General features: G+C 43.6%; 1 protein-coding gene across 16 annotated transcripts in view; it reads right to left on the bottom strand.

The window, feature by feature from the left end:
• Positions 1–23,276, bottom strand: part of celf2 (cugbp, Elav-like family member 2) — a 243,674-nt gene that overhangs the window by 158,756 nt on the left and 61,642 nt on the right. For 9 of the 16 annotated variants that reach the window (XM_075471875.1, XM_075471878.1, XM_075471884.1 and 6 more), the window contains exon 1: positions 971–1,075. The exons of 2 other annotated variants lie outside the window; for them this stretch is intronic. In XM_075471875.1, coding sequence (XP_075327990.1) covers positions 971–1,047 — 77 coding nt within the window. In that variant the 5' untranslated portion in view covers positions 1,048–1,075. Of the gene's footprint in view, positions 1–970; positions 1,077–23,276 lie in introns of those variants that run through there. 5 more of the 16 variants (XM_075471874.1, XM_075471877.1, XM_075471879.1 and 2 more) reach the window with 1 other exon arrangement.

Genomic DNA, 23,276 nt, shown 5'->3' with positions numbered 1-23,276 from the left:
CCTTTGTCCCCGCTGCAGAAATTCCGGAGTTTCACAGAATTACAGCTAATCAAATCGAAACTCACGGGATAGCAGTCATCCACGCATTCCTGCATGTTCTCAATCCGCCTCTGTGCAGCTTTCTCGATCTCTTTTAGTCACAGTATGTTCTTTGGAAATGCTTTCCGATGCATTTCACCTCATCCAAGTGTCTAAAGTGAGGAGAATAACATGCGATGATTGCGCGAAACACGCCTCTAGTGGAGTTAAAGCAGTCTCATGTGACTGTGATCCCTCCCGTCTTCCACCCTGCGCTTTTTTCCCCTTTATTTCTTTCTTTTTCTTTTTAAACCAGCAGCAGGGAGAAGAGAGAACGACTCTCTGGTCTTTATGCGTCTCAGCGTGGTGCGCTCCCGTGGGCTGGCTGCACAGTCCCGAACACACCGGCACAAAAAAAAAAAACCCAGAGAAATTACAATGGGCGGCAGCCGCGAATGAAAGCAACTTCCCCTCCTCTTGTTCCACGGAGCGAGGTGGGAAGCAGATGCTCTAAATGTTTTAAGAGTCCACCTAACGGGTTACAACAATTTTTGACGACGCGCAGCAGATTATACAGCTTCATAAAGACAAGGTTTATTCACGGCGGTGGCATTAATTCCCCATAATGGCGCTCATTCATCACCATCCTGTCTATAGCTGATAACAGCTCCGGGCGCTCCTGCGATCCCCGCACAATTTATCGACGGATATTAACAACAACAAGCCATAACTAACGCAGTAACACAGGGGTACAGCCATGCCGGCTCTTGCGTTCATTTTGACCCCGATTCTGGTCACATATCAGGCAACGGAGCAACACTGACACATCGGACAGCTGCTTTTCAGGACAGTAAAAAAAAAAAAAAAAAGAAAGAAACACACACACACACACACACACACACAAAAAAGAGACATCAACGGCGAACAAGAGAAAGAGGTGGGAATAACTTACATTCTGTCTCCGGGAACGAGCAGGCGGCTCTCCACCATCATATCGGGCAGAAAATCCAGATTGTAGGATGAAGTCATGTTGCCTGCCTGCCTGCCTGCCTGCCCTGTCTAAGTGTGTGCCTACAGTACGGTGTGTGTGAGCGTGCGCCTCCGCCGCTGTGCGCCCTTCCTGATAAATAAAGGAGCGTCGCTCTCGCCCAAATTGCGCCTGGCCGCGGAGACGGAGAGGGACAGGTGCAAGAGCCGAGGCCTCCCCAAAGGCAGTGTAGCCAGCTGCACACACTCTGTCCGCATCCAGCAGTTGTCACATTCTCCGCTTGCTCTCCCCCATTCGCCCCTTTTTTCTCTCTCTCTCTCTCTCTCTCTCTCTCTCTTCTTCCCGCTGCTGCTTTTCTTCCACCGGTCCTGTGCGAAAAGCAGCTCTGCAACAGCGCAACTGACGGACTGTAGGAGAACCAGGTGTCGAGTCAGGGAGGCGTGGCGCTGCAGCTGATCTTTAACTATTAGGTCTCCTCAGCCATATACGATTCTAATCACTGCCTGCCTGTTACATTAGCTATCAGTATAGGCACTGATGGATTCAGTGTGCCTACTGGTGACTAGAAAGAGTGGCTGGAAATATGTATCTTATCATTTTCTTCATCAACATTCTCGACTAACCTCCACAAACAGCATCGACAGACACCTTTTCAACCCCTGGAAGTACTAAAAAAAAATACACGATTTATTTACGCCAGACAACTTTCTTTCCCCAAAACGGGTTCGATCGCGTAAATGTATCACTTTGATAACAAAATTGTGCCATGATCAAAGAAAATGCGTTACTCACAAAGAAGTTTTACTAAAAGGTTGCCGGTTGTCGAGTCTGATCAGGTTTTTGATTGGTTGCCACATTGTCGCTGGTTATTGTGGACAGGGTGCTCTTGAAATCATGTTGAAAAAACCAGCAGCCGTGGCTTTACGTTGAAACTTACATTACAAAAACCTTATATTCAGGACTTATGAGATCAAATAGTCCAAGAAGTAAAAAAGTTAGGAGGCAGGAGGGGTTGAGTCTTGAAGACATTGACACTGAGTCTTGACTGGTCATTTTCAAAGGGTCATTTAAGGTTTTATTAGAATAAATAAAGGTAATCAAAGTTTAAAAAAGGGGAAATCAATGCAAAAGTGAGAGTAGTGAGGTCCTCTGTCGACCTGAACAGGTGTCTTCAATCAACATTTTTGCAGGTGAAGCTAATCGGGCCAAATTAAGGCCATATATGTAACTGAGGTTTGGGGAAACATCTTACAGTGTAAGACTTACACTGTGGGGGTTAGCGAAGCAGCGTGGCTTATACTCTGAAACTGTACCTTTACTTGATGTTCGGGTAGATTTTAGGAATCTCAATTTTGTTTTTTGGCTTGCCTTGAAATGAACTTCACAACTTTGTCCTCTTTGCACATTGAAAATCTCCATTTTCCTACCAGGAGGGTGAGCTCTGCCCTCTCTGTAAAAGACACCAAAGTGTTGAGCGAGAGCGTCAAAAAACAAATCTCCCACTTGGAACTTTCCCAGTTTGTGCTTAAAATACTGAAAAACATGCATCATTTGTTTCCATCTGCTGGAATGAAGTTATTTTTCTCTTTTATGCCTGTTTTTATAGTTCACCATTAAGTTAAGCTCATTATTGCCACTTTTTTTTTTTTTTTTTATGGGGGTTTTGGACTGCAAGTAATGGCAAAAACATCCGTCTTCACATAATGTTTTTGGGGGGGATTTTGCTTTATCCAAAAGCAGATCCTTTTAGTTTTTTTATTTCAGTGTGACTGCGTGCTGATGCAACACAAACACATAAGGCTTACTCCTGCTAATCTCTCTCTTTTTTTTTTTTTGTTTTTTTTTTTTTGTTTCACGAATGCTTACATTTCTTTCTGGGAAAGCAACATCCATTTAAACTGTTGCGCCCCTTTCTAGCGTTCAACTTCAAACTAGCCATCCAGGATTCAGTCCCAGAATAATTTCATACATGCCTCACTGTGTTGCCTTAATAAAACCATGGCCAGTTAGGTAATTTACTCTCAAATGAGTTGACCAAATTTGGAGAGGTGCAATTACACATGGGGATAGCTTAGTGGTATTAAACCAGCCCATAATTTGCTGACTCTATTTTGTGCTGTGTTAATTGTGTGGATCCAGTATGCCTCCCCGTGGAACTGGAGCGGGATTGAATGCACCCCTGTGCAGCAAGACTATACTGCATCAGGTTGCCCCACTTCTTTCCTCCTCCAAAAGAAAAAAAAAAAAGAGGGGAGGCACTCCAGTAAAATAATAAGCTTCTCTTATACTGAGAAAGACTGCTCTCTGGGGGAAGGATATGAGTATCTGGGTCAAATGGGAAAAAAAAAGAAATGTGTTCAGTATGCACACATACAGTTGGCTAAGTGTATGGCGTGGGTGGGACTTGGCTGGCGGCTCTGCTGCAGGGGGGTCAGCTTGCATGTTTACTTGCAGGGACCCAGGTCGGAGTATGGATGGGAAAAGCTGATCCTACACCACTGCCCTTAAGGCTTGCTGCGTCCCAGGAGTGGGGAAGACGCTGCATGCTTCACCTCACTCGACCCTTCTCAGAACAAGGGCCGAGCAGGACATTATGTAACCAACATCATAATCACAGGCTTTCGTGAAAGTTCTCCGAGATGACAAAAGCATCACAGGAGGTAACAATAATGGAATATCTACTCCTGCGTCTTCACCGCTTTTGCCTCTTGAGGTCATTTTTGTGTTGCTCGAAGCAAATTACGTTTAAGGCGATCATTTAACTGTCGAGAAGTGGTCTCTCTGCTTCGTTGGATAATGCACAAATATCACTGTCCACACCTTTGACTGAAATTACTCTCCAGTAAACACTCAGTCCTCACGTGGAAACAGTCGACAACGTGTTGTTAAGGGGAATTACTTGAAACCCACAGAAAGCACGCCGAACTTTTTCTTTGTTTCATACGAATCATTAACTCTGTCTGTGTTTGATTTAGGTAAACTGTGCGATTCAGGGATGGTTCGATTCAATGCAGTCTGATACAGTTTATACATGACATATTCAATAGAAGTTCAGGGAACCAGCACTATTTTTTGTACTTTGAAGGAAAGGAAGATATATATCTCACATATATACATTTTTTCACTTCATGTTTCACTTTTACATACAAGTCTGGCCCACATATGTCAGTGAAATACTGTCTCCTTGGTATCTTTTACCACAGCTCTGATGTATGTGCGGGATCGTCTGACCTTGACCTTTAGGGTCGTGAAGCTTATTGAATAAATCAGGCAACAGACGCTGTAGTTACTTTCGACCTCGCAGCGTTGTGGCCACGCTATGGCTGGAAAAAGTCTTCACTATCCGCGTCTTTATTTTGTGTGTTGTAGTCCCTATCGCTTGAGCTAGCTGGGTTAGCATTCAGGGATGAACCAGGATGTTATTTTTTGTTGTGTTACCACAGTTTCTTTGTTGTTGTTTTTTTACACTCTTAACCTTACACCCTGATCTTTTAACCCTCCTGTTGTCTTGCGGGTCAAAAGTGACCCACTACCATGTTTAGCTGTAGAAAAAATACCTTAAACTATCTTTTTCCAACTTAGACATTTTATGACTTTTCCTAAAGGGACCCCATCATTAGAAAAAGTCATACTTTATTTTTGTTTATGTTTCCATGAGGGCTGTACACCACTAGAGTACAAAGATTGATTTTTGACCCGAGAATTATAAAAACATTATAAAAACATTTTAAACACCAGAAAAAAGTTCACTGTTTTTTTTCCCTTTCAATATGATTAATTCAGAAGTAATTACTTCACATTTATATAATAGCAATAATAAACCTTTATTATGTAAAAGAAAACTGAGAAAACAAGAAAACTGTTGGTCCAACTGACAGTTGGTTTGTGGTTAAAAAAAAAAAAAAAAGTGTAATCCTGAAAACTGGTGATTGTCTTTTTGTATTGTGTAGCAAAAAATACATGATAAAAAATGTATTGAATTGAGTTGAATAGATAAATAACAGGTGGTTTCATCATACAAAATAGATTTTGGATTTAAAATTCAATTAAGTTTATTTTGGGGCTTTGGTAGGGCGGGTCATTTTTGACCCATAGGACAAGGGAGGTAAACAGAATGTTAAGACCGCTCAAGGGTTAAAGCTAATTCAGCCATAGCACAACCGGCATTTCTGGCTGACTGGTAAGTGATTGCCAATTCAAGTGTTTCCCAAACTGCAGTTTTTAACACTTCAACACAAATCCTTTTGTTTAGATATATGATCCAAACGACTGAAGCAAAACGGAACCAGTCTCGGTATGAACACAGGACTTGCAGGAAGCTTAGTCAGTGTTTGCAAAAGGCTCCTGATGGCCCGTATCGCCTGCTGCAGGGAATGTGCGTCGGGTTTGAGGGCGAGTAGACTGGAACGCCTGTACTCATACGTGTCTGGTAAACAATCATGAAATCAAATCTCCTCATTTGCTTCCACTTCTCGACAAATCCTCCCCTCCTGTTCGCCAAACAAAAAAAAAGCTTCCCTCCATTAATAAAACATGATCATTCTCAATTTTCAATGTACTCATGTGAAACCTACAGCTTGTGCGCGGGGGGGTGAAAAAAAGAAAAAGAAAAAGCGACTTTGTTTTTCAAATATGCAAAATGTGCCGCAGCTGTTGAATCTCGCATATCAATACGGTGTGTAAGTTTGTTAGCTTGTCGAGCACAAATATAGCTAATGTCGGGTAAGTGCATGTTCCCTGGTGGTAATTAGGTGGTGCGAACGCTGAGACCTTTACCACCAGTAAAAACCAGCCACCGTATTCTGCATATTCTGAAAACAATGAGAACAGAGACATATGGCAAGGACAAGAAAAAAATAAGAGAAGGCAACTTTTCCTCCACTTCTAAGAGTGTTGACACCTTAAAAGCATTCTTGAGTGTATATTACTCAGGGCCAGCGGTCAGATTCGCTGAACATTTCTTACACAGTGCTGTCCCTTATTTTCTCCCTGCCGTTGCTGTTGTTCTCTTCTTCTTCCACCTTAACCCTTCGCCTCTGCGATCACTCCATCTCCTAACCCTGGGGCCTCTTGTTCTCCTCCATCTCGCTCTTGGCAAGGTCTGCCACTGCCATCGCTTCTTTCTCGCCTCTTTCCTCTGCCTAGTTATTTCTATCTTTTCTCCCCCCTTCGTCTCTCCCACCTCAGGCTGGAGGCCTCAGCTGCCCGAACAATACAAATCGATCACTTAGAAAGGAGGAGCAGGGAGGGCGGAGGAGGAGGAGGAGACAGGGTTAGGTGAGATAAAAGAAAGAAACAATGAGACGGGAGCAAAAATAGCTGGTCTTGCAGAGAAAATGAAATAAACAATGAGAGAAAAGAACGAGGCAGTCGTTATGTTGTCCATCAGAAGCTGAAAACTATCGTCCTGCCCTGTCTTTGCTTCCTGCTTGCATCTAGAGGAGAGGATTGTGGGTAGCTGATGGCGGCGGCTTTTCACACGTGAATATTTAATGAGGTGCTCATGAATAATGCAGAAAAGCAAGCAGCTGTGTTTGAGCCTAAGTGGACATGTGAGGAGCCCAAACCAGACAGACCCTGACTGCTGCAGTTCATCCTCACCGCGCAGAGATCAATGTACATCCTACACTCTGCGTGTGTGTGTGTGTGCGTGTGTGTGTGTGTGTGTTTGTCTGCAGACGAACCGCTTCCTAAATGAAAGGATGACAGAGGCGTCCCAATCTCGTCTGGTCTCAAACCACAGACAGAAAAGCAAATGAAAACAGAGACAGAGTGGATGGATACTCCCTGACATCTCTTTCTAACACTCTCTCCATCACCCGCGCTGCCACTCAGTGTTCAATCTTCACATCTCATTCCCATATTTTCTCCAGCCGCCTCCTCTCCTCCATTTTCCTGCTTTCCTCCGTCTCCTCCATCACTCAATATGTCTCTCCCTCAGTTTGCTGCTGGCCCTTGCTGGACTCTGGTTAGGACATTGTGTTCCAGTTAACATGGATCCCTGCTCTACCTGTGGGGCTGCAGCCACTACTATAAATGCTCGCTGACCTGTTTTGCACACGACCTGACACAACACACCAACTCAAACACTCTGCGGCTCGACTGATGCATCAGCTTTCTTTAAATCTAAACGGATGGTTTCCCCGAATTTAAAAATGAAAGAAGAATTTGATTAACAATCCAGCAGAACATTTAATTGAAAAACCTCTTCTTCACTTGCCCGTGACATTGTCTGTATTAGTCAGGCTTGTCTTAGTGTACATTGTTATTTCCAGGGTTAACAAGGCTACTCATAAAAGCCATTATGTGGAATGTGAACATACACAGCATATGACATATTCATTGGAAAAGAAAAAAAGGAAAGGTTTTTGCACGTTCAACAGACAATTTCCCTCGTAGTATAGCTTCAACGTGTGACATAGAGGAGAAATTCATTGACTAAGGCAACAAACTGGTTCCTGTAGTACCCTAGGTGACATAAACTAGTTGCTTTTTTCTGTGAGCAACAAGTTTAAATGATGTGATAATGATAAATCTGCAGTTATATGGAGAAAATACATCAAACTGCAACTTGCAACATATTTTGATAAAAGAAAAGGTTTTTATTGACCAACGTGCCAATTCATGTAACCAGTAAGAGTGTCTCTGCTCCATCACAGTTCAGAGTACAAGTGACAGCGATGTTTAGGTAGTTGTGATAGACTTAGTAGTTTGATTTTTTCCGATTCATGTCTCCATGACTGATCTGCCGCTGCAGGTTGCACAAAGTGTGTGGCGCTCATTTTAAATGAGAGGATGATATCTTGAGATATTTTAGTCCCAGGTGGGAGATATAGAAACTGCTAGACTTATGCGAGGCCGACAGCAGAGAGCGGTTCAGTCTGTGCAGCTGCTTCTGCTGCGTGTCTCCATCAGCGTCAGGCTGCCGGGACCCTGTTGGATGAGGGACCAACGATGACGGAGCTCTGAGACACAACCCTACAGAGACAGAAACTGTGCACCCTTCGTCTTTTTTTTTTCTCATCTAATATTCTATCTTTATTCTGTCTTTTGATTCACTTTCAATCTCCCACTCCTGTGCCATTGGCAGGCAACGTAAAACATAGCACGGCTGTGTTAGACACTATAAAATATAACTATTTACCCACCAGGTGATACTTGGGCATTAGGTTAACTGTTTTTGTCGTGTTTAAATGATATGTTGTCTTGATACTTGCTCCTTCCTGGTCTCTTTGAAGCCTATCAAACTGATAATCATTTGGCTGCGGTCTCTCATATGAATGTGTGTTTACATTTTCAGGCTCTACAGCTTCAAAACTCCTGTGTGACTACACATATCTTATAGTTAAACCCATTCCTCTCTGGCTGCTCTCCCTTGTAGATCACTGTTCGGCTGTCTTATTTTCAAAGCGCTCAAATTCCTCATTCTGAAACAGCTCTAAATGTTATTGTAGTTCATATACAGTCTTTTTTTTTAATAACCTAGTTGTTGGTATATTTTCCTACACTTTAAGTCGCTGGTGGTGTTAACCTGCAAGTTGAAGATTAATTGAGGACACGCTCGAGTTATTGTGTAATTATTATTACAATAACAGTGTTGAAGTGCTAACTTTGATCGTGTGTTTGATTTAGGTTCTAGTTTGACCGAGTGTCGACTGAAATGGCTTCAGTCAGACGTGCACTTACAGACTTACGCAAACCGCGTCCAACAATGGCGACCAAGTCCAAAAAATGTCAAGCAAATACCTTTTGACCTGTTCGGTGACCCTCACACACTAAGCCCATACGCGACATACGTGTGGGTCACTCTGAATGTCTCTACACACCCGTACACACACACACACACACACACACAAACGCCTTTGATGTCCACTACCCCCGAAGAGGCCTCCGGGCTACACTGTGCTGCTGTCTGATACTTTTAATAGTCCAAGCAAGACTGGACTGGACAGGACTGTGCTCAGCTGCACTGATGTAGAAACATATCTCCCGACTCTCAATAAACACTTTGGGGCGATTTCTTTCTTTTGGTATTTTTTAAAGAGCTGATTAAGTTGAATTTTCACAGTTTTTTTATAACCCTTTAACATTTTTTATCAATCCACAGATGGCATCTTTGGGTTGTGACAATTAGTTAATAAGAAAGCTGGGAGACACCTGAGATTACATGCATCAAAGGCCCCAGTCAAACCCAGATCTCTCTTTTCTATTCCTGGGGCACAAACTCAACCCAGTGAGCTATAGGGCAACCAGATAACACCCTTTTAATGGCTCATGATATTTGAAACAGGCACTCGAACTTTGGAAGATACCTAAATGTGTGTTTTGAAGTGGTGGCTGGATCACAAAAAAAAAAAAGAGAAGGTGTTTCATTTCTCTTGAGAAGGTTTAAAAAGCCTGAGAAGTAAAGGAAAATCCTTAATGGGGCGTATAATCCTTAGAGGTTCAAGGTTTTAGTCAGACAAGTTAAAAAAAAAAAAAAAAAAAAAAAATTGACTTGTTTAGTTCAGTCCAGACCTACAAAGGTGCGTGACATTAATGTCCTATTGAATTACACAGCAAACCCCCAAAGCTGCTTCAAGTAGCACACTGGGCAGTGATTTTTCCTCTCAATGCAAATGGTGGATGGAGAGATATTCTCTGTCCACTCAAAAGAGTGTCCGCTCCACCTGCAGTGCACCGGAGCGTGCTCCAACTGTAATTGGCCATTGCATTGGTGACAGACAGAGGCCGTCCATTCATCACAACCCCCCACCCCCCCCCCCCCACCCCCTTCCTCTTCTCCATTCGTCTCTCTCTGCCATGTCGTTGCCAACTTGAACCAATCTCTTCCCCCTGCTCCCCAGTTTCTCCCCCCTGCTTTCCTTCCACCCTCCTCCACCTCCGTGCTCCTTCTCCTCCCTCCCCCTCTGCTCCCTTTCCTCATTAAAGTGGGACCCAGGCAGTAGCGGTCACTGCCTCTCATTTATTTTCATTTGAAACTGGTGCAGCTCCACTGATCCTCTGGGGCTGCAGGAGGGAGAGGAGGATGGCGTCATTCTGATAACAACCGTCACACGTACACACCTCATGCACACTCACACTTATGTACGGCAAGTGCCCCCGCAGCCCCGCACTATTACACACACACACACACACACACACACTCACACACACAGACAAATGGATGAATATAGCACATCTGCCGCACACATTGGGGATATACTCATACGCAGACAAACACACACACACACACACACTCAAAAATACAAAGGCATGTGAACGTGCATCTGCCTGCAAATAGATGCACTTTCACACCCATTTCAATTCATTTCACGCACATATTCACACATTTCATGTACCTGCGAGCTCACACGCTCCGTTCCCTCCCTCTTCTTCCACATATGCACCCCGTGCCCCCAAACTCTCCTCCGTGCCCCACCATCAACTCCTTCCCCTGATGAAGGTGATGATAGCTGGGCGTGTTGAATCTGGGCCCAATAAACCTATGCCCACTGCCATCTGTATGATTACGAGTATCGATCTTGGCATTTGCTAGTAAATAGTAGCGTTTGCTGCACCACTTCGGCACGTCCTCACTTCCTGTACCTGTGTGTCCATGCATTGTATTAGAGTCGTGTCGAGTGCGGCCCTGCCTGACACCCTTTGATTGAAAAGGTGCTCGGCAGATTAAATCATTGTAGCGGAGACGAGGTGCGCTCCCTTCGCAGAGTCTTTGACGGCTGGTTTAACAGATTCAAGAAGGCTAGAGGGAGGAAAGGGAAGGAGAGGGTGGAGGAGGAGGAGGGGACAGCAGGAGTTTTAGCGCCCGTTGCCCTGACCCATCTGGGGAAATGGGAGTGAGAGGCAGTGACTCCAAGCCAAGTGCCATATTTCTAATAAGAGTCTAATATCCTCCACACCATTAGATAGGCACACTGTGTGGGGCGAGAGGGAGGGGACGCTTGGTTTAACTGCTAGAAGAAGAACAAGAAATGGGAGGGGTGGAGCAAAAGTACAGGCTCATATCAACTTGCAAAAGTAAAATCTCGCAGGGAAAAAAAAAGACAACTCTTTGAGCTTTCACCAGAATCTACTTCCACGCATTTAAAAGTCTCTCAGTGGTAAAACAATGACACATTTTTTCACTTTGTACTTCGGCGCTTTGAATTTAAAGAAGATCCAACTTTGAAAGAGTTCTCCAAACATTACACAGTCACAAAGCTGCACGACATGCAAGAGAAAGTTTTAACACGAAGTGGCAAAATTATCTCCATCGAGGGCGAGAAACTTTGGATTCAAGCTCCGGGAAAACTCTGAAACTTGACCTCGCTTTTAAGCATTCACGTGTTTCAAATTCTGCTCCCCGCAGTTCTTAATGCAAGCTTAAAAAAGTCGAAGCCAGAGCTGAGGACGCTTGCGCGGTTTCTGGAAAGACTTTAAAAAGCTCTCTGTGGAGCATCAACGACACACCGCAGCTGTTTCTGCTGGCCGTGCAAGCGGCGAATACTGTAAACTGATCTCGATGAGAAAACCGGTGGACTTCAGCTTTAACTACAGGATGTTTTCTAATAAGTCATCCCACGTTTAAAGGGAAATCTAAGCATTGTTAAACATTATGAGATGGGGAGTGCTGCCATTTTATATCTTGCTCTTTTTTTTCCAGTCTGGTCCTCAGTAAACCAAGTCACCAAAGCGAAGTGACACCATTAAATGTCAATTAAACAAGAAAACTGGTTTTAATAATCACAAATCACAAAACTCTGAATGTTCCAAGGCAGTTTGTTTAGCCATTTTCTTAATCGAGTAGACTTAATGTTTGTATTAGTCCTTTTCTTTTTTTTTTTTTCCCTTACAGAAGCACATTTTCACTTGAGATCTGAAACAAATCTTCAGTTTTTTTTAATAATAGCCCAAATCTAACCTGGCTGCAGTAGCAGGACCCTGGATAATCAGAATGCTCGTGAGGAAAAAAGCTCCAGCAACATGCATGAGCAGGTTTTTTTCCCATTTTTTACAAGATGGAGTGGTTGGGAAGCCCGAGTTCAAGTCAAGTGTAGGATGAGTGATTTTTCACTTTGCTGTGAGAGTTTCGCTCTCTTGTGAACCTTATTGTTTTCTGGGGGGGGGGGTTTGTCAGGTTTTTATTTCTTTTCAGTCTCATTCACTGTTTTGTGACAAAAAGGGCGGCAACACCTTTGCTCGGCGGAGAAACAAGTTTATATGGCTTATGGTCTATGGTTTCTTGAAATAAAAATCAACGTTTCACCCTGGAAAATGGGCAGCAAAGTTTTTTTCACATCATTCCATACAGCATCGTACCATACTGTATGATAAAGTTGTTATTCTATCGGCTAGATTTAGGTCTGGGGTCTGCCTTGGTCATTCAGAATTTGATTATTTTCTCACCCTTAAAGGCCTGTGCTGTCCTAAAACTTGAGTGCAGAAGAATGACGTGATCGCTCTCATTTTCTTGCTCACTGTGCCGGAGGAAAGGCTTAAAACAATAATTACAATCTGCTCTTCCCCTGCTCTGGACACTCTTGCAGTCCAAATACATTTGACCTCTGATCTGCACACTATTGCAGCCACCGCCTGATATGTTATGCACATGGGCCCATTGGAAAAATTCCCCCCGTCTTGCCTCTCCCTCGGAGCAACTGCGTGATGCATAACGTCACAATTTTTCATCAGGAAATTGCAAATGAAGTGCACGCCTCAAAAGCAGTTTCATTTGTCACCCAATGAAGCATTCACCGATTCAGTCAGTAAATTATGGTACAATAAATTACTACCTGCAAACATCAATGAAATATGTTGAATCGCTGCAAAACAAGTCAACCTCAGCATGACTGTTTTTTCATGATCAGGTGCGCAGCAGAAGCTCGCTTCTAATCTTTTATGCAACAGAAGGGGGAGTTCAGACAAAGTGTGACTGCTGGGGTTTCGCCGTCAAATTTGTCGGTAATGGGAACTTTAAAAGTCAAAAAATGGGGCATTGTGAAAAGGTAGAATGGGTTTCCGCGTGGAGGGCGGCTGGGTATCTCTATTGTTTGGAGGCCTTATTTTCAAAGCAGGGATGCCTCTTTTCCTCCCCTCTCTGTTGTTGCCGCTGTTCCTCATCACCCCCCTGCTACTGCTCCTACTCCCATTTCTCCTCATTTTCCCCCGACAGAAAAAAAGAGCAAACATTTACCTATCACCTCCTGCTCAGCCATGACTTCATGATTTCTTCCTATAACACAGCAATGCCTATCTACACTGGAAAAAAATGCCCCTCCAAAACTAAGTAAAAAAACAGCAAATACAAGACGTTTTTGCTTGAAATAAGCAAAAAAAATCTGCCAATGGAACTAGTGAAAATCGGCTTATCAAGATTTTCTTGAAATAAAATGTGATATTTAGGACTTTTGAGTTAAAAGTGATCTTGAAATTAGCTTAAAAACCTCTTCAAATTAAAAAAAAAAGCTTGTTTCATGTGAAATATGACTCAAAACAAGATGTTTTCAAGACTTTTTCACTTAACAAGATATTCAAGATGTATTGTATTAAAACAAGACCCTATATCTTGCTGAAATTGTACTTGTTAGGCAATTGTGTCTTCAAGTGTAATGAGATACTCAATGAGACAAATATACTTGGTAAGATTTAGATTTTTTCCAGTGTACAAATCTGGTTTGCAAAGACTTCTGACCCCTTGGCGATAAACACTGTTACTGTGTAGGTTATATTAAGTTACTGTATGTTTTAAGGACTCTAAAACTTCATGATATGAGAATCTTTTTGGTAGAAGCTTGAGAATAATCCCTTGATATGAAAATAACATCAGCTCTTGACACATCAAGGAAAATAGCAAAAATATAATTCATACATATTCATGCATATGTGGGTGGAATAATGCAAAAATGTAAATTAGCTAAAAGGCAAACACAGCAACTGTATGATAAATATTGTATGCAAACAAAAACAACTGAAATGTGAATGAAGTCAAAGGTGAGTGACTCTGAATATCCAGATATTCCATTTGAAAGCAGAGAGAAGCTGTTAAACAGCTCAGTGTGGCAGACGATTTCTGTTTCCTGAACTGCTTGTCCCGTACACAATGCTGCTAACACAGCAGGAGGAGGGTGGAATAGAGAGGAAGACAGACAGAGACAAAAAAAAAAAAGAAAAAAAGGAGAAGCACAACAGGCATTGGCTGATACGCTTGCTTGGGCAAACAGTTACAGGAAAGCAGTGAGAAAACTCCTGCCAACAACAACATTGAGGAGTGTCCAGGTAGGAGGCGTTACATTCAAACCTGTCTCCTAAAATGAAGGAATAAGCCAGCACTTGTACTTTGATTTCATTCTCCTCCCTCCAAACATGCACAAAAGATGCTCACAACCTGGCCGATGCCAGAGAGCATATCCAGCACTGCCTCACTTTAGCTGGAACTGTAACGACGCATGCACACAACATCTGGGTCAAGAAAAAATTGGGTCCTCGCGTTTGTGCTGTGGTGTGCGCACAGAAATGTGTGTGTGTGTGTGTGTGTGTGTGTGTGTGTACCTCAGCAGCAGCAGCTCCTCGGTTCTCGTGGATCCTCCACTGGCGGCTGCAGGAGGGGGGCAGCATGCGGCATCAACACACACTCTCCCCACAAAACCCAGCTCAGACGAGTGCTCCAACATTATAAATGCACCTTATCAGGCAACAAGTTGTACGCTCTTCCCACTTCTAATGTCCTCTTTTAGCTCTCTTCCCTTTTTTTCCTCCGCGAGTCGTTTTTTTTTTTTTCAACAAAGCTGCCTCCCTTTGCTTCTCTGTCTCCCGCCTTGTTCCTCTCAGCCTCTGCCGTTGTTCCCTTTTTCTCTCACGCAGAAACAAGCGCTCCCCTTTCCCTTCTCCCCCTCCCTCTTCGTCTCCACCCCCACCCCCCTCCCGACTCACTCCACACCCCTCCACTCTCTCTGTTAGAGCAGCAGAGCATTGGAGACCCTGCTGGCTTGCCTAGCTGAAGTAATCCCCTGTGACAGCTCAGCTCATGTTGTTATGTTGTGGGCCTATTTGAGTCTAATACTACAGCTCTGGAACAACCTAGCCCCAGTCCAGATCTGGACTGCCTGCATGGCCGCTGGGCATGTCCCAGTCTGGCCGTGCCAACAATGCCCACCACTCACATTTATTGCACATCATGTCTGTGTTTTTGGCACAGCTCGGGCCGGCCCAACATTCACACATACAGCCAGAGACAGAGCAGAAAACAAACCAGCCATAACTCAGCCTGCTGCCTTCTCATGAAGGTTTTATGAGGTAAATAAATATTGTTCATCGCGGTAAAGTTGTGTTTAACCAACGGAAAAGAGGCCAAGATCAACACCAAGTCAATCATGCAATGGAGTTTCACGGTTCATTAAGACAAGAGTATAAATAACCTCAATAAAGATAAAAAAAAAACACATCCCAAAGGTATACAACATCCACAGTCTGTGGAAGTCTCTCCAGGGACTTTTCTCATTTGTAGTCTTGCAAAAACAAATTTAATCTTGACTGAAAATTTGACCAAAATTGTAAGCTGCTCGATCGATTCTTTTACTTTCAGCTTCACAAATTACTGCACAGCTTCGATGTGCCACTTACATGTCTTTCCCATACTCTGCTGTCTTATTCTTACTTTGTTTTTTTTTAAAACAATTATCAACCAAACGCTGGCTCTGCCCGGTCTGTCTGTTCTCCCCGGCAAAACATTAATGGCATAAAACTCCCTCAAGAAATCCCTCATGAAAGCAGTTCAGCTCCTGAGTGAGTAGCAATAATAAATGCTATTATTCCCAACACCTTTTTCGACAAAATATATTAGATTTCTTAGTAAAAAAAAAAAAATTGGGTGAAACAATTACAAATGGCTTTATCATCTCTACTAAAGTACCCATCCTTTCTCTTCTTCGTGAGATGTAGGGCAGAAGACCAAAGCTGTTTATGCACCAGAGAAAACGCTCTCAGGGGAGAAAGCTTTAATTAATGCTTTCTGGAAATTAAGGGTACTGCCAAAAAGTTGCAGACCACCTGATGGAAGCCCACTTAGGCTTCTTAAACACAAATAAGAATAAATTAAAGTTAAAAAAAAACAAAACGAAGAACAATGCACAAAAGCGTGAAAAAAATTGCGTTTTGATTCACACCAGCTCCAGGTTCTAATGTGTTTTCTACTTTTATTTACATCACAGCTGACTACATCAAGCCTTTGGTGCGCCCCCCCCCCCCACACTTTAACTGACAGAAACTTCCAGCAGGGATTTCACTGATCTCCAGCGAGATAGCCCGGTCCGGCGGATCGAACCCAGCAAGAATCATCCCAGACAGCCGGGCCTCAGTGAGCAGGTCTCCTGAAAGGGCTGCAGCCAGATCGGGGGGCTCCACATACCTGGCACATCACAGCCTTTCCTCCCAATAGGAGGCTGGAGCTGAAGACACGGGCAGGGAGCTGCTGATTAAAAATTCATCTCTGTTTATTATGATTTATGCATGTTTCACTGAGCCAGGAACGGAAAAGAGAGGAGTGGAGAACAGCTTCATTAGTGCGTATTGTGTGTGGGTACTATGTCTATGCCTGTGTGTGTGTGTGTGTGTGTGTGTGTGGCTGGTTGGCAGGCAGGGGATAGTTAAAATTATGGATTGTACGGGAGCTTCATTAGAATGTTGGCATACAGGGCAAAAATCGTCTGTCTTGACAAAACACCTGCATTCCACTGGAAAACAACAATTGATATCCTAAATTGTCTAAAGTGCACGGGCCATCTGCAATACAATGTACAAGAAACCCCCCACCCCCCCCACCCCGTTTGCTAAGTTCAAACTTAATTACCTATTTCTGCCTCTGTTGTTTACCATTTAAAATCAGATCTGCCTCTCATTGCGTTTAGTCTCAGCCAAAAGCGGATGGCAGGAGAGCGGTGGGGGATCAAATACTGACACACGGCGAACTTATCAACAAAAAAGTGGCGAATACGGGCACTAAGCCGGCCACAGAGCACTCTGATGTAACCATCCCATGTTCTCCAAATCTAACAGATGCTGTTGCCACAGATCATACGTCCCTTGTTGTTTCTCTCGGCGACAGCCCAATGCGAACGATAACTGGTAACAAATGTTGTATGAAACGCCATTTAACGTACATTAATTACTGTTTTAGTCTGTAGAGCGCATCCAGTGTGCCACATGACATAACGCAAAGGGATACATCCCGAGGGGTTCAGGTTGTTTTTCTTTTTGCCTCATTCTACACTTCAACAGTCTGTCAGCTCTGCTCCCAAACATGAGACCTCTGTATGTAGTCCGATGTGATCATCTGTGATTTCTGACGTGCCCGTGTTGACATGGGGAGTCACAAACTGTCTCCTGTACTCTGAGGACTCTCAGTCTTGTCGTTGGGCGGCTCAGCACAATTTCATCAAAAAGTCTCTTCCAGTAAAAGACTTCAGGTCGACTTGTAAGGTCTTCATTTTTTTTTTTTTATTGAACTTTTCTTAGGCTTGGTACATGGCAAATTAAACATGTTTCTTTATACAGGAACAAGTAGTGTATGAGTCAGAATTAATTCTAATATTTGTCTCAAAAATAGGCAGCTGATACAAAGACAAGGTGAGTACATAATGATATCTGACTGCTGAGGCATACAGTATTACAGGATCCCACTTGGGGAAAGCACAACAAAACAAGTAAACCAGAGTCCTAGTGATGGTCATTATTTACCTTTATATAGTTCCAAAACCTGCCCCAGGGGGTCATCCCCTCTTCCCTATCACCACTCAATCTACCAAGCATACATTCATAGGTTGCAGTTTCAGTCATTTGCACACACCCATTCTTTCACATGTGGAATTTCTGATGCCTTCCAATGTCTTAAGATGATTCGACAAGCTGTTGTTGTACCCACTGAGATTACAGAAAAAATGACATTTGGTTATATTGGGTAATTGAGACTTGTCCCCCAGTAGACAGAGCTCTGGACTGAGGGGAATCTCTGCCCCAAGCCAGTTACTCACCATATTTAGAATCTGAGTCCAGAAAGGTCTAATCAAGACATGTAAGGTCTTCGTTGAGTCTTTATTGCAATCACCTTGGATATGAAATCAACTATCAAAACAGCTGCTTCGATATCAAGAATGAAACCACTCCCACTTCAAACACATTACACGGGTTGTGCTCGGTCAGGACTAATTTCGAATGCAGAGGACAGTCTGCTTGTCTCGAAACAGAAATCTTTGAATGTAATGTAATGCGGTGCTTTTGGATCACAGGAGGTTTCTCGTAGGTTTATAGCTTTATCATAGCTTCCCTCCAGGATTTCAAAATACGTTTGGCCTGAAAGCACCTATATACACCGTGGAATCGAAACCAAATGTCTCTGGATGTGTTTGGATTCATCACTATGGCAACCCAAGACATGTAGTTAAAGCGTATTGCAGTGAGAAGAAGTACGCTATGCATCATATGTCGAAACTTATGAAAGGAAGCATTTTATCCTAAACCACGATGATTCGCTGTACCTAACCGAGTTATACCTAACCACAAAAAAAATATTTCAACTAAACTGTACTGTAACGACAACCATGGGCATTATTAATCCATTCCCAGTGCTCGAATTCAGATCTCCTGGATGGAAGCTCTGCAGCTAATTCTTCCACCTCCTCAACCCTAAAGTCCTGATGGATACCCAGTGTGTCAGAGTATGAGGTCCAATGGCTGCTAACTGAACGCCTGTATGCCACAAATTATTGTTGCAAGAAGTACACTGTCAGAAATAGGGGTACAGTACGAGTCCTTTTTTGTCCCCTGAGGTACAATCTATACCAAATTACCCCCTAGGGTTAATTATTGGACCTAAAGGTACATATATGTACCTTTTTGAGGGTCCAAAAGGTACATGTATGTACTCAAGTGGTAAAAGATACATATATGTACCTTTTTTCTAGATGCTGGGGTACAATAGACAGTCTGTGTTAGGCTACTTCAGTATAAGGGTACAAAATTGCCACCGAAGGTACAAGATTGGTCTCTGTAAGGTACAAACCACAAGGGTCCAAAACTATACCTTCTGAGGGTACTGCCCCAGTGACAAGCCATCGTACCCGTAAAGGTACAATTCTGTACTTTATTTTCTGAGAGTGTAGTAAGGCAAAGGCCACTAAATTTGAAAGAACAAATGTGATTATGCGCAGTAAATCTCATAACAGGGGCAAAGCAGCTTGCTGTAATGAGGAGCGTTCTGAAAGCCGGTATCTGTGTCTGTCAGCCTGTTTGTTTTAAACTTGCTCTCCGCATGTGCTCCTGTGTTTTAGGGGCGACTGTTGGAGAACAAGGGAGACATATGGTAGTGTCTGGGGAGAGACAGAGGCTCGGGGTTACCGAAAGGGTAACCATGCAAAAGCTCCCACCTTGCAATATGACAAATACAGCCTTGTATTTTTTTGCATTTCATTACTTATAAGTCCCTGTGTCTCCACACTGAGCCTCGATGACGTGTGCCATGTGAGGATGAGCATCTTGTTTTGGTCATTCAAAGTAAACATATTCTCTGGCGCTGACACTGCAGTAACTCGAGGCCACAACTCAAACCGAGCAGCCTCTGTCCTTTCTAAATTGTGTTTGTTGTTTCTACCGAGCGCCCGCTCCGCTCTCCCTCTTTCCTCTCCCGTCTCTCTCCCTCGCTTTGCGTCTCCTGCTCCCTAACACGCTCTGACAGCAAAAGGTCAGTGCCCATTGGCTACATGGGGGGCACTGAGTGATGTAAGGGGAGTTGTCATGGTAACTCGCAGGGCACGGTAAGACGCAGGATGCATTCGGTGCCAAATAAACCGGGGGCCGGGACCTGAGCGAGATCAAAAGACAGGAGAGCTCCGCTTACCAGGCGGAGGTGCACCGGACAGGGGCCAGAATGAATGCCGTTTTAATTGGCTGGTGATTTACTAGCCTGGCAAATGGGAAGGGTGGGACTTGGCCAGCCATGCCAGCGAAGCAGATCTGCATGGAAGAGACAGACAGTGAGGCCTGAACACAGGCAGTTGTGAGCGGCTCTATTATGTCTGTGAGCCTGCATTCTGCTGAGCTTGGCTTCACATTAATAAAAGAGGGATTACCAAAGTCTGCAGGCTCCTCTTAGACCCCTCACCAGCCAAGAGCTGAGCGAGGGGTTCACTCCCTCCACTGCTCTGCCTCCCTTCCTAACATCCATTGCTCCAAATTTTTAACTCCCTTCTGTATGCTGCTCACGTTCATCCCATTCAGGAAAAAAAAAAACAACAAAAAAAAAACATATTCATCTGCCTTTTCTCTTGTCTGTCTCCATTCCATTTCTCTCCACTCTCCCTCAAAGTGCAGGCGGGGGGGGGGGGGGAAATGCACCAAAACACAGATAAATTATTTAGATTTTTTTTCCCAAAGAGAGACGGAAAAAAAAAAAAAATGCTTGACTCTGCAGTCTGAAAGAAAAAGGAAAAACGGAAAGGAGGAGGGATGGGAAATAAAAATTACATTGGATACAAGATTCCGCAATCAGCCCTGCGATATGAAGAATTAATCTTATCTTACACCGGCACACACGGCCAAGTAGGAGAGTGCCTCCAAAGACTTGGAGATGACAACGGGACAAATTCGCCTTTCCATTACGCTGCCATTCATCCATTGTGACAGCAGACACCTCGCGATAAGCGCACATATTGTTGCCATTGACAATGTCATTATGAGACAGTAAACAAGCGAATCAGTGGCAGGGTCGTGATGAACCGGGCGGGGCCAGAAGGTCACCAAGACAATCTGGAATGAAAGGATGCAAGACCCCGTGGGAGAGATAAGACTCCTCTTCTTTTGCTTCTTCTTCATCTACCTCTTTTCTCTCTCTCTGTCTCTCTGTCTCTCTCTCCGAAGCCAAGGACGGGCATATGCTTAGAACAAAGCCCTGGTGCTGCCGCGTAATCAACTCCTCTGTACTCGGGCGGCAACAACACAATCTTCCCTGGAGGTCATCCATGGGAAGAGGCTTAGAAGGCAGAACGGCTGCAGGATCATGGGCTATTAAGATGGGAAAATAGGATGACATTCAGCCAGCCTCTTGCCCACGTTTTATGCTGAAAAACATTAAGCGCGTCGAAAAACATGAACAGAGACTGCAAGGGCACAGTTGTGGGATCAGAAGCAGCTGTGCACGTTCAGTTTTCGAACGGCAGCTCCGTGTACTTTGCAGTTTTATGTTAAAGTGTAATTCAGCTGTTTCTATATGAGCACGCAACCAAACATCTTCACACACACAGACATTAGTTTATTTCTACAATATTCTGTCGGACAATGCACACTTTGCAAGACTTTCAGGGTGAATATTTGTGTGCAGAAACTATTGTTTTGTTTTTGCCGCAGGCCCCTTTCGTTCTTTTAATAGATCTTTCCTCCAGGAGAAGAATATATTCAATCAATCAGTGCAGAGGTGTTTTTTTTTAAATGTCACACTGATGCAGAAACGGCATCTTCAATTCTAATCGTAGCTTTGAGAACAGGCCCATGTCGCATAACCGGGGGATCCTCGGTTGCATGGGTCCGAGTCCCGGCTGTGATCCCACAGTGTTGATCCCAGTGGACGTTTAACGTCATGCTTATATTGTGTAGCACAAAAGACAATGACAAGAGAATAGAGTGCATGTGTGACCATGAGGTGGTGACCTGCAAGAGCTCGTGCTCAGGAGGAAAAGGGTCGGAGAGCAGAGGTTAGACTCACAAATTAGCATATCAAACAGCTAACCCTTTCATACGAGATGCAATAAAACACATTCTAAGTGAGGAACATATGTCGTCAGTTTATAGAAGTGGCAGAACAGTAGTAAAACCTGCAATTTACGACTTCATTCAAGAGCAGAGGGAGTTATGTGCCATGGCAGAGGGATGCGAATGCTACATTGGATGAGACATAGTGTTTTGTATCACACTTAAATGAAAGTTAATCTGCTAATCGCATTCATTCGTGAAAGTGTTCCCATTAGGGTGTGTCACTTCTCAGCTTTCAAATACATGCTGGGACACTTTTTGGCAAATCCTACTAAAGGTCCAAGTTTTGAACCAAATAAGAGCTCTACTTACTGGTCTAATTCACCTAATTCCATTGAAGCCGTCACTGTTCATAGCTGTTTTACGGGTTTTGTAGTTTTCTTGAGCATGAATTTTGAACGAGTGGTAACTAGGCCATCCAAACAGGTCTGCATCGTGTCCAGTGAATATTTGTGTGAGTAAATACTTATGTTGCATTATTAGGCGTGCATTTATTTGCATGCATAAAGACCATTACCTAGTAAAACTGAATTATTTGGAAGGATAGATACATGCATTGTTTTTCTCACACTGTTTTGATTCCAATAAACCTCCTGCCCTATTCCTGAACCCCAACCCTAACCAGTAGCTGCCTTTCTCAAGCTTAACAGCCACAAACCTCGAGATGTGAGAATCAGAGGAAGAACTTCTGTCAGTTAAGACAGGTAAGACTTAACACTAAACCACCTATTGGTTGTTAATAAGCCCCTAAAAGCGCAGTACTACATCCCTCAGTGTTCTAAAATCCTCTACCCCACATCCAGCAGAACATTAGTTGGAAAATGATCTTGCGAATCTCATAATATAGGCTGCATTGTATCTCAACAAAGCAGACGGAACTTTGTATTCTCCTCAGGCTGGCACCCTGACTCAAACGCACTCACTCCCCTCAGGTTGGGTGAACATGGAGGTGGCAGGAGTGTTCCTGTTCCATTTACAGACATTAACACAGGGAGATTAATTTGTCCCCTTCCATTAGGTGGGAAAGCAGCCGTCATAGCTGCTCAATTATCCCTTAACAAAAAAAAAACAAAAAAAAAAACACTCAAATGCACAGGAGCCATCAAAATAATAAGCACATTACAAGTGTATAGGTGTGTGTTGCGTCGCATGCATGCATATCTGCGTATCCATATGATGCACACGAGGCTGCTCGAGGAGGAGAACGTAGGGTCAGGTGTGACTGTTTTCCACAGCGTCTGACAGCTAATTAACAGCAAACTCAGAGTTTTTCTTCGTCTGTTATTCAGCTATTCAGTTTCTAAAAGACATTGCGGTAGATGACATGAGAGCAAAAAAAAGAGGGACGGAAGGAGGGATAAAGAAAAGCAGCAAGATAAAGGTTGTTGTTGTGTTTTGACTCGCCGTCTTCCAAGCCGCTCTCTCCTCTTCTGTGAGGATTTTTTCGACTTCATTAGAATTATAATGAACATCAGCGAGGCTTGCTGAAATATTT

This window comes from Odontesthes bonariensis, chromosome 8 (assembly GCF_027942865.1).
Source record: "Odontesthes bonariensis isolate fOdoBon6 chromosome 8, fOdoBon6.hap1, whole genome shotgun sequence".
Taxonomy (NCBI): domain Eukaryota; kingdom Metazoa; phylum Chordata; class Actinopteri; order Atheriniformes; family Atherinopsidae; genus Odontesthes; species Odontesthes bonariensis.
The sequence above is the reverse complement of the archived record's forward strand: the minus strand, read 5'-3'. Positions and strand labels throughout refer to the sequence as shown.